This window comes from Pecten maximus, chromosome 5 (genome assembly GCF_902652985.1).
Source record: "Pecten maximus chromosome 5, xPecMax1.1, whole genome shotgun sequence".
NCBI lineage: Eukaryota > Metazoa > Mollusca > Bivalvia > Pectinida > Pectinidae > Pecten > Pecten maximus.
This window is the reverse complement of record NC_047019.1, coordinates 49,989,911-50,004,659: the sequence shown is the minus strand read 5'-3', so window position 1 is coordinate 50,004,659 and position 14,749 is coordinate 49,989,911. Positions and strand designations below refer to the sequence as shown.

Below are 14,749 nucleotides of genomic sequence, written 5' to 3'. Positions count from 1 at the left end.
CATGTGACTAAGTGTATCCTAGGTTACCATCCGGACACAACATTTTTATTAGTCGGAACACGTAAATGCTGGAGGTGACCCTGAGAAGAATATCGGCCGTTGCCTTCAGATCAAGGCTCTGTGTTATCCTCAGCGCACGGTTTTGACTGCAAATCAGCGGTTAACAAACAGTTAGTAAATCAAATCATCTGAGAGTGAGCTGAAACAATGATACTAAAACCATGATAAATGAGCCCATTATCTGTTTTCTAAGTAATATACTAGAACTTTATATTTAATTTCAATTTTAAACCAATACCAAAGTGTTGGTCCAGAGTCCTAACACTGCGAGACACATAACAACGAAAGAATTATTCACAACACTGCCAGACGAATAACGACAAAAATGAGTTCAAACAATGCCAGACACACAAAGACAAAATAATTTCCCTAAACATTGCCAGACAAACTGCGACAAAAAATGATTCCCCGACAACAGTATTAGTCCCAGAACTGACAGACAAACCGCGACAATAGGGAAGGACACGATAGATTATACTGCCAGATCAACAATTAGAAATGAAGGAATCCCTACACCGCTAGACAAATCACGACAAATGAATGAGTCCCTTAACTGCCAGACATATAATAACCAAAGAATTAGTCCTAACACTGCGAGAGAAACAACGACACATGGATGAGTTCAAACACTGCCAAGCAAACAATAACAAAAGAATGGGCCCCACCACTGCCAGACAAACAATAACAAAAGAATGGGCCCCACCACTGCCAGACAAACAACGACAAAAGAATGGGCCCCACCACTGCCAGACAAACAATGACAAAAGAATGAACCCTAACACTGCCAGACAAACAATGACAAAAGAATGGGCCCCAACACTGCCAGACAAACAATGACGAAATGATACTCACAGGTCCGTCGGCAGTCGGCCAATGACCTGTCCGACACACCTCGTACCGAAAGTAAGGCGGTCAATGATCTCGTGCGTTGTGTCGTGTAGGACATCATCATACACCTACAGATGGATAGAGGGGAGAGAAAGTGAGACAGATATATAAAGGGTTCTTGTTATCTGTGACGTCATCATAAACCTATAGATGGATAGAGGGGGGGGGGGGGGGGGGGGAGAGAAAGTGAGACAGGAATATAAAGGGTTTATGTTATCTGTGACACCATCATGTTCCTGTGGTTAGGTAGAGGAGAGAGAAAGTGAGACAGGAATATAAAGGGTTCTTGTTATCTGTGACACCATCATAAACCTACAGTTGGATAGAGGGGAGAGAAAGTGAGACAGGAATAAAAAGGGTTCTTGTTATCGGTGACATCGTCATCGTGAGGCGTGGGACTTCATCGTAAATTACCTTTGGTTAGGGAATGGATGGAAAGTAAAATGGAAGCAAACTATGAAGAAGTATTTATTAAATAATACTTAACATAAACAATGGATAGTGAGGCATACCAGTAATGTAATGTCTTCGGATATAAAACAAGCCACACTGTTCGTGTTAAAACAGTTATCAGCTGGATAACAGACGTTGTCTCCTTCTTGTGTCGTTGTGCAGATCTTTCTTTCTTACAGCAATAGGTACTGTAACTAGGCGATACTCACCAGTCAGTCTAATCCCAATGTTTGCCGTTAGCCATTACAAATATGACCGCGTAATTTTTGAAGCTGGATCATGAAATGCGTCGATTGACCTATATAATATTATGTATGTTGTCATTTAAGCTTGTTTTGTCAGGAATGTCGAAAAATCAGTTTTGATGCATGTGTGTTTTCTATATACGACGGTATTGAAAACACACATGCATCAGAACTGCCGACCCGTCCTCCCCTCTCCCTCCCTTTTCTTATTTTCCCCACATCAGATTCTATTAGGTCAATCAGACATCAGAAACCTTCGGATTATAGTCAGTCATGACAGACCGTGAGCTTCTACAGAACGTTTCACCAGATTCTCCCAACAATACCTCCGATTTACTCACCATTATGAGTTTTTCTCTGATTTTTCTTTCTTTTGTCAGAGCGTTTCCCTTATCCGTCTGGATCAGTTCACCATCCATCAAAGTTGTTTTACGTTTTATCTTCCGGTGTAGGACACGCACCTCCTGGTCCTTAGCGTCTACTTCGTCACGGGACACATCACCTGACATACAACGCTGTTTCAGGCCCAGAAGTTCCGCTTCCTTAGTCCTCAAACCCTGTTCCAAATCATCTAAAGCTGTGAGGATTATTTGTGATCTCTGAAAATTACAAACAAGTGTTAATGGTTATTAACTTATAATTCCTAGGACTAATAGTTCAGAGGTCTGTGGAGAATTAATAGTTCAGATGTGTGGAGGACTAATAGTTCAGAGGTCTGTGGAGAATTAATAGTTCAGATGTGTGGAGGACTATTGTTCAGATGTTTGTGGATGACTAATAGTTCAGATGTTTGTGGAGGACTAATAGTTCAGATGTTTGTGGAGGACTAATAGTTCAGATGTTTGTAGAGGACTAATAGTTCAGATGTGTGTGGAGGACTAATAGTTCAAATGTTTGTGGAGGACTAATAGTTCAGATGTTTGTGTAGGACTAATAGTTCAGATGTGTGTGGAGGACTAATAGTTCAAATGTTTGTGGAGGACTAATAGTTCAGATGTTTGTGGAGGACTAATAGTTCAGATGTTTGTGGAGGACTAATAGTTCAGATGTTTGTGGAGGACTAATAGTTCAGATGTGTGTGGAGGACTAATAGTTCAAATGTTTGTGGAGGACTAATAGTTCAGATGTTTGTGGAGGACTAATAGTTCAGATGTGTATGTGGAGGACTAATAGTTCAGATGTTTGTGGAGAACTAATAGTTCAGATGCGTGTGGAGGACTAATAGTTCAGATGTTTGTGGAGGACTAATAGTTCAGATGTTTGTGGGGGACTAATAGTTCAGATGTTTGTGGAGGACTAATAGTTCAGACGTGTGTGGAGGACTAATAGTTCAGACGTGTGTGGGGGACTAATAGTTCAGACGTGTGTGGAGGACTAATAGTTCAGATGTTTGTGGGGGACTAATAGTTCAGATGTTTGTGGAGGACTAATAGTTCAGATGTGTGTGGATGAGGACTAATAGTTCAGATGTTTGTAGAGGACTAATAGTTCGGATGTTTGTGGAGGACTAATAGTTCGGATGTTTGTGGAGGACTAATAGTTCGGATGTTTGTGGACGACTAATAGTTCAGATGTTTGTGGAGGACTAATAGTTCAGATGTGTGTGGAGGAGGACTAATAGTTCAGATGTTTGTAGAGGACTAATAGTTCAGATGTTTGTGGAGGACTAATAGTTCAGATGTTTGTAGAGGACTAATAGTTCAGATGTTTGTAGAGGACTAATAGTTCGGATGTTTGTGGAGGACTAATAGTTCAGATGTTTGTGGAGGACTAATAGTTCAGATGTTTGTAGAGGACTAATAGTTCAGATGTGTGGAGGACTAATAGTTCAGATGTCTGTGGAGGACTAATAGTTCAGATGTGTGTGGAGGACTAATAGTTCAGATGTTTGTGGAGGCCTAATAGTTCAGATGTGTGTGGAGGACTAATAGTTCGGATGTTTGTGGAGGACTAATAGTTCAGATGTTTGTGGAGGACTAATAGTTCAGATGTTTGTAGAGGACTAAAAATTCAGATGTTTGTTGAGGTCTAATAGTTCAGATGTCTGTGGAGGACTAATAGTTCAGATGTTTGTGGAGGACTAATAGTTCAGATGTCTGTGGAGGACTAATAGTTCAGATGTTTGGGGAGGACTAATAGTTCAGATGTATGTGGAGGACTAATAGTTCAGATGTCTGTGGAGGACTAATAGTTCAGACGTTTGTGGAGGACTAATAGTTCAGAGGTTTGTGGAGGACTAATAGTTCAGACGTTTGTGGAGGACTAATAGTTCAGATGTTTGTGGAGGACTAATAGTTCAGATGTTTGTGGAGGACTAATAGTTCAGACGTTTGTGGAGGACTAATAGTTCAGAGGTTTGTGGAGGATTAATAGTTCAGATGTGTGTGGAGGACTAATAGTTCAGATGTTTGTGGAGGACTAATAGTTCAGATGTTTGTGGAGGACTAATAGTTCAGATGTTTGTGGAGGACTAATAGTTCAGATGTTTGTGGAGGACTAATAGTTCAGATGTTTGTGGGGGACTAATAGTTCAGACGTGTGTGGAGGACTAATAGTTCAGATGTTTGTGGGGGACTAATAGTTCAGATGTTTGTGGAGGACTAATAGTTCAGATGTTTGTGGAGGACTAATAGTTCAGATGTTTGTGGAGAACTAATAGTTCAGATGTTTGTGGAGGACTAATAGTTCAGATGTCTGTGGAGAATTAATAGTTCAAAGGTTTGTGGAGGACTAATAGTTCAGATGTTTGTGGAGGACTATTGTTCAGATGTTTGTGGAGGACTAATAGTTCAGATGTTTGTGGAGGACTAATAGTTCAGATGTCTGTGGAGAATTAATAGTTCAGATGTTGGTGGAGGACTAATAGTTCAGATGTGTGTGGAGGACTAATAGTTCAGATATTTGTGGAGGACTAATAGTTCAGATGTGTGTGGAGGACTAATAGTTCAGATGTTTGTGGAGGACTAATAGTTCAGATGTTTGTGGAGGACTAATAGTTCAGATGTTTGTGGAGGACTAATAATTCAGATGTTTGTGGAGGACTAATAGTTCAGATGTTTGTGGAGGACTAATAGTTCAGATGTTTGTGGAGGACTAATAGTTCAGATGTGTGTGGAGGACTAATAGTTCAGATGTTTGTGGAGGACTAATAGTTCAGATGTTTGTGGAGGACTAATAGTTCAGATGTTTGTGGAGGACTAATAGTTCAGATGTTTGTGGAGGACTAATAGTTCAGATGTTTGTGGAGGACTAATAGTTCAGATGTTTGTGGAGGACTATAGTTCAGATGTTTGTGGAGGACTAATAGTTCAGATGTGTGTGGAGGACTAATAGTTCAGATGTTTGTGGAGGACTAATAGTTCAGATGTTTGTGGAGGACTAATAGTTCAGATGTTTGTGGAGGACTAATAGTTCAGATGTCTGTAGAGGACTAATAGTTCAGATGTGTGTGGAGGACTAATAGTTCAGATGTGTGTGGAGGACTAATAGTTCAGATGTCTGTAGAGGACTAATAGTTCAGATGTGTGTGGAGGAGGACTAATAGTTCAGACGTGTGTGGAGGACTTATAGTTCAGATGTCTGTAGAGGACTAATAGTTCAGATGTCTGTAGAGGACTAATAGTTCAGATGTGTGTGGAGGAGGACTAATAGTTCAGACGTGTGTGGAGGACTAATAGTTCAGATGTCTGTAGAGGACTAATAGTTCAGATGTTTGTGGAGGACTAATAGTTCAGACGTGTGTGGAGGACTAATAGTTCAGATGTCTGTAGAGGACTAATAGTTCAGATGTCTGTGGAGGACTAATAGTTCAGATGTCTGTAGAGGACTAATAGTTCAGATGTTTGTGGAGGACTAATAGTTCAGATGTTTGTGGAGGACTAATAGTTCAGATGTTTATGGAGGACTAATAGTTCAGATGTTTATGGAGGACTAATAGTTCGGATGTTTGTGGAGGACTAATAGTTCAGATGTTTGTGGAGGACTAATAGTTCAGATGTTTGTGGAGGACTAATAGTTCAGATGTTTGTGGAGGACTAATAGTTCAGATGTGTGTGGAGGACTAATAGTTCAGATGTCTGTAGAGGACTAATAGTTCGGATGTTTGTGGAGGACTAATAGTTCAGATGTTTGTGGAGGACTAATAGTTCAGATGTCTGTGGAGGACTAATAGTTCAGATGTCTGTAGAGGACTAATAGTTCGGATGTTTGTGGAGGACTAATAGTTCAGACGTGTGTGGAGGACTAATAGTTCAGACGTTTGTGGAGGACTAATAGTTCAGATGTTTGTGGAGGACTAATAGTTCGGATGTTTGTGGAGGACTTATAGTTCAGATGTGTGTGGAGGACTAATAGTTCAGATGTTTGTAGAGGACTAATAGTTCAGATGTGTGTGGTTGATATATATTCGAAGTCAAAGATGGTTCTTTGTTTTCTCTGTGATGATCTGATCACTTACAGCGATCTGACATAGTGATAAAACAAAGAAATATCCTGTCAATATTATAGAAATACAAAAACCATAATCCCACCGCCATCATATTGTAAACTTCTCTAATGCTCTATAAAGAATGGCGCTGACTTTCAGATTCACTGATGTTCTACAGAGAATGGCGCTGAATTTCAGCTTCGCCAAGGTTCTACAGAACAGAGAAAGGCGCTGACTTTCAGCTTCGAAATTTTTCTACAGAGAATGGCGCTGTCTTTTAGTTTTGCCAAGGTTCTAAGTACAAAGAATGGCGCTGACTTTCAGCTTCACTAATGTTCTACAGAGAATGGCGCTGGCTTGCAGCATCGCCAAAGTTCTACAGAGAATGGTGCTCGCATTATCTTTCTGTTTCGCCAAGGCTCATCAAAGAAAGGCCAGTTTTACCTAACGAATTTCGGCTGGGTTCCCCCAGTAATTACCTTGTGGACTTCGTCTAGTTTCTCAAGTAATTATTTTATGAGTTTTGCTAAGCTTGTCCATAATTTAACCTTTAGAGTTTCCCCTATATTCCCATTATTTAGTGAGCTCTGCCTAAATTTTCAGTAATTAACGTGTAAGCCCTGCCTAAATTCTCAGTTATTACTTGGTGATCTCTGACTAAATTCTCAGTAATTACCTTGTGAGCTCTGCCTAAATTCTCAGTAATTACCTTGTGAGCTCTGACTAAAATTCTCAGTAATTACGTTGTGAGCTCTGACTAAAATCTCGGTTATTACCTTATGAGGTCTGACTAAATTCTCAGTAATTACCTTGTGAGCTCTGCCTAAATTCTCAGTAATTACCTTATGAGCTCTGACTAAATTCTCAGTAATTACCTTGTGAGCTCTGCCTAAATTCTCAGTAATTACTTTGTGATCTCTGCCTAGATTCTCAGTAATTACCTTGTGGGTTTCGCTCAGATTGTCCAGGGCGCGGCGGTGTTGTGCTATCAGGTTGATAAGAAGTCGTACCTTCTTCGTTAGTCTCTGGACGTAGTGGCTATCGAACCTGAAGTAAATCAAGATTATTTACGTGATCTAAGGACATCATTAATATACTCAGGGATATTTCTTGTTCCTGGTGTATATCACAGCCCACATAAACGGATGACGTTTTACTTACGTGACGTACTCCTTCAATGCCTGTCTCTGAGGACGGGGAAGTGTGGGTAGTGACGTATCTGACATACGGACTGGACACCTGAGACAACTTGACGCAACCGTCAGCACAATACGTCCTAATACATCGAATATACCATTCACGTCTGCAATGGACAACCAACAAACACTGTCGCATGCATCGAGTTTTCACTGTCAAAAACGTTACCATTAATACATAATGGTTCGCATATATAAACTAGTAACAAGATCCCAGTAAAGTATAAACTAGTACCAAGATCAGAGTTTAATATAAACTAGTAACAAGATCAGAGTTAAATATAAACTAGTAACAAGATCAGAGTTAAATATAAACTAGTAACAAGATCAGAGTTAAATATAAACTAGTAACAAGATCCCAGTAAAGTATAAACTAGTAACAAGATCCCAGTAAAATATAAACTAGTAACAAGATCCCAGTAAAGTATAAACTAGTAACAAGATCACAGGTAAAATATAAACTAGTAACAAGATCCCAGTAAAGTATAAACTAGTAACAAGATCACAGGTAAAATATAAACTAGTAACAAGATCAGAGTTAAATATAAACTAGTAACAAGATCAGAGTTAAATATAAACTAGTAACAAGATCCCAGTAAAATATAAACTAGTAACAAGATCCAAGTAAAATATAAACTAGTAACAAGATCCCAGTAAAGTATAAACTAGTAACAAGATCACAGTAAAATATGAACTAGTAACAAGATCCCAGTAAAATATAAACTAGTAACAAGATCCCAGTAAAATATAAACTAGTAACAAGATCCCAGTAAAATATAAACTAGTAACAAGATCCCAGTAAAATATAAACTAGTAACAAGATCCCAGTAAAATATAAACTAGTAACAAGATCCCAGTAAAATATAAACTAGTAACAAGATCAGAGTTTAATATAAACTAGTAACAAGATCAGAGTTAAATATAAACTAGTAACAAGATCCCAGTAAAGTATAAATTAGTAACAAGATCCCAGTAAAGTATAAACTAGTAACAAGGTCACAGTAAAATATAAACTAGTAACAAGATCACAGGTAAAATATAAACTAGTAACAAGATCCCAAGGTAAATATAAACTAGTAACAAGATCCCAGTAAAGTATAAACTAGTAACAAGATCCCAGTAAAGTATAAACTAGTAACAAGATCCCAGTAAAATATAAACTAGTAACAAGATCACAGGTAAAATATAAACTAGTAACAAGATCCGAAGGTAAATATAAACTAGTAGCAAGATCCCAGTAAAGTATAAACTAGTAACAAGATCACAGGTAAAATATAAACTAGTAACAAGATCACAGGTAAAGTATAAATTAGTAACAAGATCCCAGTAAAATATAAACTAGTAACAAGATCACAGTAAAATATAAACTAGTAACAAGATCCCAAGGTAAATATAAACTAGTAACAAGATCCCAGTAAAGTATAAACTAGTAACAAGATCCCAGTAAAGTATAAACTAGTAACAAGATCTCAGTAAAATATAAACTAGTAACAAGATCACAGGTAAAAATATAAACTAGTAACAAGATCCGAAGGTAAATATAAACTAGTAACAAGATCCCAGTAAAGTATAAACTAGTAACAAGATCACAGGTAAAATATAAACTAGTAACAAGATCACAGGTAAAGTATAAATTAGTAACAAGATCCCAGTAAAATATAAACTAGTAACAAGATCACAGTAAAATATAAACTAGTAACAAGATCAGAGTTAAATATAAACTAGTAACAATATCCCAGTAAAGTATAAATTAGTAACAAGATCCCAGTAAAGTATAAACTAGTAACAAGATCCCAGTAAAGTATAAACTAGTACCAAGATCCCAGTAAAATATAAACTAGTAACAAGATCACAGGTAAAGTATAAACTAGTAACAATATCACAGGTAAATATAAACTAGTAACAAGATCACAGGTAAATATAAACTAGTAACAAGATCCCAGTAAAATATAAACTAGAAACAAGATCCCAGTAAAATATAAACTAGTAACAAGATCCCAGTAAAATATAAACTAGTAAAAGATCCCAGTAAAATATAAACTAGTAACAAGATCACAGTAAAATATAAACTAGTAACAAGATGACAGGTAAATATAAACTAGTAACAAGATCACAGTAAAATATAAACTAGTAACAAGATCCCAGTAAAATATAAACTAGTACCAAGATCAGAGTTTAATATAAACTAGTAACAAGATCAGAGTTAAATATAAACTAGTAACAAGATCACAGTAAAATATAAACTAGTAACAAGATCCCAGTAAAATATAAACTAGTAACAAGATCCCAGTAAAATATGAAATAGTCATAAGATCCTATAATATATAAACTGAAAGGTTTGTTGTTATTCAATTCAAGGCCAGGAATCAATGCGACACTATACAATTCGCTGACAACAGAAATTAATCTACATATAAACCACTGACAACAGACATCACCTACATATTTATAACTTATGACAACAACAGATTCCGCCATCATAAAGACTGCTGTCAATAGACTCCGCCTACATTAAGAACACTGTTTCGTTTCGTTAGAAACTGCATGTTGTAAGCAAATACTGAAATCTTACAATTAGAATATTGTCGTATGTGTTATCAAATATGTATCATATTAATTTTCAGAAATCGTAAACTGATTCATTGCCGATATCGTCTGCTTCTCGTTGGACAAAGGCAGAAGATGTTACAACATACGTTTCCAACTCAGAGGAAGAAGACTACACTATGGCATTACTTTTGATATTTTGTCCAGTTGTCTTGACTTTGAAAAATCAGGAATTGACAAATTGACGAAAATAACATGAATGTGACAGTTGTAAGCCTCGGGCCATTGACCCCGAGCCTCTGATTTTCATGAAGCAAACCTTCTTGCTGTCTGTCCGTAAGAAAGAGGGTCAGGACTACGAGCCGTCAAGTCTAAGGGGGGATAATCTACAGTGTTGATAGGAAACTAAGTAAACAAGATCAAGAACGGTAATCCTAATGAGTGTTCGTTGACCAGGGATGTTCCTCAAGGCAAAACGAAAGGAAAGACACGGAAAACCTCGTCATCTCAGCTTTCCTAAGTCACGCACCTAAATAAACCTTGCATTATAACCTACTAGTCGTGCGTTTTCTATGTATCTATATACGTATATGAACATAACTGGTTACACCAAATTTACCTGTTGGCTGACGGGATAGCTTGATGAGAACTTGTCGTGCCACGGCCATGCGCAAAGCGTTGGCGCCAATCTTGGGTCCTTCTGCCGGGAGTGAAAGAGCTTTCAGCCCAGGACGTGAACCTATCAACACTAGAGAACAACCAGCGTTAATCAGACATGATATTTAATATCTAATTATATATTAAGACTAGATGCAGGTCGATATGAAGGTAACGTATTTCGATGGCTTAAAGCTTACCATTGATGGGACTGCTCGATTATAAATGTCGACCATTGTAGCACACTGATAGGTCGTGAACTTGAGAAATTGATTACAGTACACACGTCTGTTTCTGGTTAGTATTTATAGAAGTTACGAGGGCTGATTGATATGTTGTGAGCCTCGTATTGAAGGAGGTACTCAAGGATACTACAGGATAGTCCTACTAGTATCTGACTATATAGTGCCGTGTACCCAAGGACTGGTCTCGTTTGGTTAGTTAATGTCGACAAGGTAACACTCTAAAGTAAACAAGACAAGCGGCTTTTGCAAAATGGACAAAATCGGACGGTGAAAGAGCAATGATCCAATATTTGCGTAAAAAAGGTTTAACACCTAAGGATATACATGATGATATGGTAGCATCACTAGGGAAAGATGCCCCTTCATATGCTACAGTGAAAAGGTGGGTGGCGGAATTCAACCCCGGCCGACAGGGCCTAGAGGATGACCCCTGTCCCTCTCCCCGTCCTAAAAGGCCTGCCATGTTACAACCCCAGAAATGGTCAATAAAGTTAATGATATTGTCACGACTGACAGACGAGTCACAGAAAGATATATAGCCAGTAGAGTTGGCATTTTAAAGGAAAGAGTACATTCCATTCTGACCGATGATCCTGCAATGAGAAAGCTTTCTGCCTGATGGGTACCAAGTTGATCAGAAGCACACCAGGTGCACATTATCGCGTGCTAATCTTAACATTTTGAGGAAGATCCTGCAAACTTTCTTAAGAGATTTGTCACTATGGATGAAACATGGGTCCATCATTTTACCACAGAGGACAAACAACAATCGAAACAATGGAAGCAACCTAACTCTACCCGCTAAAGAAGGCAAAAACTGTCCCATCAGCTCGAAAGGTTATGGCCTCAGTTTCCTGGGATACAGATGGTATTCTGCAGATAGATTATCTCCAGAAGGGACAAACAATCAATGGCACTTACTATGCTTCACTTCTGAGGCAGTTACGGGAAAATATTAAACTTAAGCGCCGCGGAAAGCTCACTAAAGGTGTGTTATTCCATCAGGACAATGCTACTGTTTACATGTCTGTCACTGTCATGGCAGCCATTCAGGTGTTGCTTTAAATTGCTTGATAATACACCTTATTAACCTAATCTCGCTCCATCAGACTTTCATCTATTTCCGAACTGAAAAAAAAAGCTATTTCAGGCACCCACTTTTAGTCCGATGATGACGTCTACATGCAGTGGATGATTTTCTGAACAGCCAAGAAAAGGAGTTCTATAAAAGTGGCATTGAGGCCCTTAATCACCGCTGGCAAAAGTGTATAGGTACTGAAGGGGATTATGTTGAAAAATAATACAATATGTCTGGGAAAATTCAAATCCTTCAATACGAGGCTCACAACATATCAATCAGCCCTCGTAGTACTGGTAGCCATCGTAAGCTCGCTGCTTGTACAATTGTTTCTCACATCCGGTGTCTTGGTTATTGTTCTCCTGGTCATTCCTTACGTCCTTGATATTTGTTTATAAGGTGCTGTCGGCATAAAAAAAAGATCGAATACAACAACATTCAAACTTTCACATCATCATACCGGGTAGGTGAGATGAGGGAGGAGGGGAGGGGAGGGGATGGGGCGGGGGGCTGAAACCTAGCAGGTAGGGGGGATGAGACCTATTAGGTAGGGGGGGGGGGGGGGGGGGGGGGGGGGGGCTGAAACCTATCAGGTAGGGGGGATGAGACCTATTAGGTAGGGGGGGGGGGGCTGAAAATTATTAGAATTCTATATATTGCTAAGTTTGCATGAAAATGAATTCATTTAGGAATATATATATATATCGTTCTGATATATTAGAATCTCCAAAAAGTAGTAGCAACATAACATAAAAAAATTACATAGCTCGTGTAATAGTCAAGGTAAAAGATAGTGTCATTACGGCTTATATACATATATATCAATAAGTTTAGGAAGTATGTAATTTTCAAAATAAAGGTTTTTCTTTCGACGCCACAACATGCACAATAAAATATAAAAAGTAAAACTGCCACATGCCGGGCTTCGAACTAGCGACCTTTCGCTCTCAAGGCAAAAACATCCTGCCACTAGGCTAAAGGGAAATTATCACAAGGCTAAAGGGAAATTATCACTAGTTTGAGTTAGTAAGGTGACCTTATACTCTCTACTTTTACATATGGGATGCTGACCATTGACCAGTCTATTTAATACAGTATATGGCATCTTTTTCATATAATTTGGTTAATTTGGATCAACCTTGCTCCGATGAATAAATGACGACTTGGCTTAACAAAGGGATTCGTTCAAGTGTCAAATTTAGACTTCCCCGTACGTATATTAAAACAGGGATCTGTGGATTTAGTTTACAGGAAAGTTTCCAGGGTAACTACGGCCTATACTATCCGTGGATCCTATCACCGTCTTACAGACACTCACGGATGTCGTGTTATACTCACGTTTCCTTGGTAACCAGAGAGAGACGCTGCGGGTCAGGAATGTATAACTCTTCCATTTTATTTCAACCAAGGGCGAAATATGTCTTCATAGACTGAATGTTCACATGAGTAACGTGTTACTAGGAAACACCATATTGTGACGTAATAATGAAATGGCGAGTGACGTCATAATTTATCTCTAGTCAGAAGTTTACGGTAGGCAACATAAGCTCTGTAGAGCTTTTATTACGACGCCGCCGAGGGAACAAAAATTGTTTTGAATCATGAATTATTATAAAACTTCCCAACTTATATCACGTGAGTTCCTACCGTGTTCTTGTATTTTAAGAACTAATATAGTTCAGCAGTCCCCTTGACCGAATCATATCAAGAAAACAATTGATATTTTGACACGATTCTGTATATTCATAATTATATATACACACGCATATATATATATAACCAGAATTAAGTGTTCTTCAATCCACAGCTAGTGAACGAAATGTTCACGTCCAAACTTTGGCAAATAATACTTCCCTTTTTAGCTGATTCTTTTTTTAACGAAAAAGGTGCCATTTTCCCGCCGTGTGTGCAACGAAAAAGTGAAATGATCAACTCGCTAAGCAGCGACTTAGAATTTCTTTTCCGAGATGATAAAATCTATATAAGAAAAAGCGACGAAGCCAAAAAAGTGAAAATCCCTAAATGGCTTAAGTAATCACCATTTTTATTGTAAAATTTTAATGCTTAAAAGCGGAAGATTAACACTTGCGCAGTTCATTGAAATTCTAAATCTTATCATTGCGACATGGGTGATTTGATGCCCGTCACTAAATTCGGCTATATTATCCGACACATGCTTACCAATAGTATCCACACAAAAATAAGAAAGGTGCTGTGTCTGGTGGTTCTGTTAGAATTAACGTGCTGTGTCTGGTGGTTCTGTTGGAATTAACGTGCTGTGTCTGGTGGTTCTGTTGGAATTAACGTGTTGTGTCTGGTGGTTCTGTTGGAATTAACGTGTTGTGTCTGGTGGTTCTGTTGGAATTAACGTGCTGTGTCTGGTGGTTCTGTTGGAATTAACGTGTTGTGTCTGGTGGTTCTGTGGGAATTAACGTGCTGTGTCTGGTGGTTCCGTTGGAATTAACGTGATGTGTCTGGTGGTTCTGTTGGAATTAACGTGATGTGTCTGGTGGTTCTGTTAGAATTAACGTGATGTGTCTGGTGGTTCTGTGGGAATTAACGTGATGTGTCTGGTGGTTCTGTTGGAATTAACGTACTGTGTATGGTGGTTCTGTTGGAATTAACGTGTAGTGTCTGGTGGTTCTGTTGGAATTAACGTGTTGTGTCTGGTGGTTCTGTTAGAATTAACGTGTAGTGTCTGGTGGTTCTGTTAGAATTAACGTGCTGTGTCTGGTGGTTCCGTGAGAATTAACGTGCTGTGTCTGGTGGTTCTGTTGGAATTAACGTGCTGTGGCTGGTGGTTCTGTTAGAATTAACGTGTTGTGTCTGGTGGTTCTGTTAGAATTAACGTGATGTGTCTGGTGGTTCTGTTGGAATTAACGTGTTGTGTCTGGTGGTTCTGTTGGAATTAACGTGCTGTGTCTAGTGGTTCTGTTGGAATTAACGTGCTGTGT

General features: G+C 38.6%; 1 protein-coding gene across 1 annotated transcript; it reads right to left on the bottom strand.

Annotated features, from left to right (window-relative positions):
* Positions 1-7: 7 nt before the first annotated feature.
* LOC117328517 lies at positions 8-13,272 on the bottom strand. The gene is made up of 7 exons (XM_033886054.1): positions 13,134-13,272; positions 10,435-10,563; positions 7,234-7,375; positions 7,014-7,119; positions 1,988-2,245; positions 913-1,016; positions 8-146 (listed from the first exon to the last, which is right to left on the bottom strand). The coding sequence occupies exons 2-7, from the start codon at positions 10,481-10,483 to the stop codon at positions 8-10; spliced, it is 798 nt and encodes a 265-aa protein (XP_033741945.1). The 5' UTR covers positions 10,484-10,563; positions 13,134-13,272.
* Positions 13,273-14,749: the final 1,477 nt, after the last annotated feature.

Excerpts from the sequence above, each read along its gene's own strand:
- LOC117328517 (XM_033886054.1), bottom strand. The coding sequence starts at position 10,483 with ATGGCCGTGGCACGACAAGTTCTCATCAAGCTATCCCGTCAGCCAACA. Across the intron at positions 1,017-1,987 it reads TCAGAGAAAAACTCATAATG|GTGTATGATGATGTCCTACA; the intron begins GTGAGTAAATCG and ends ATCCATCTGTAG. Across the intron at positions 147-912 it reads GGCCGACTGCCGACGGACCT|TCAAAACCGTGCGCTGAGGA; the intron begins GTGAGTATCATT and ends GCTGATTTGCAG.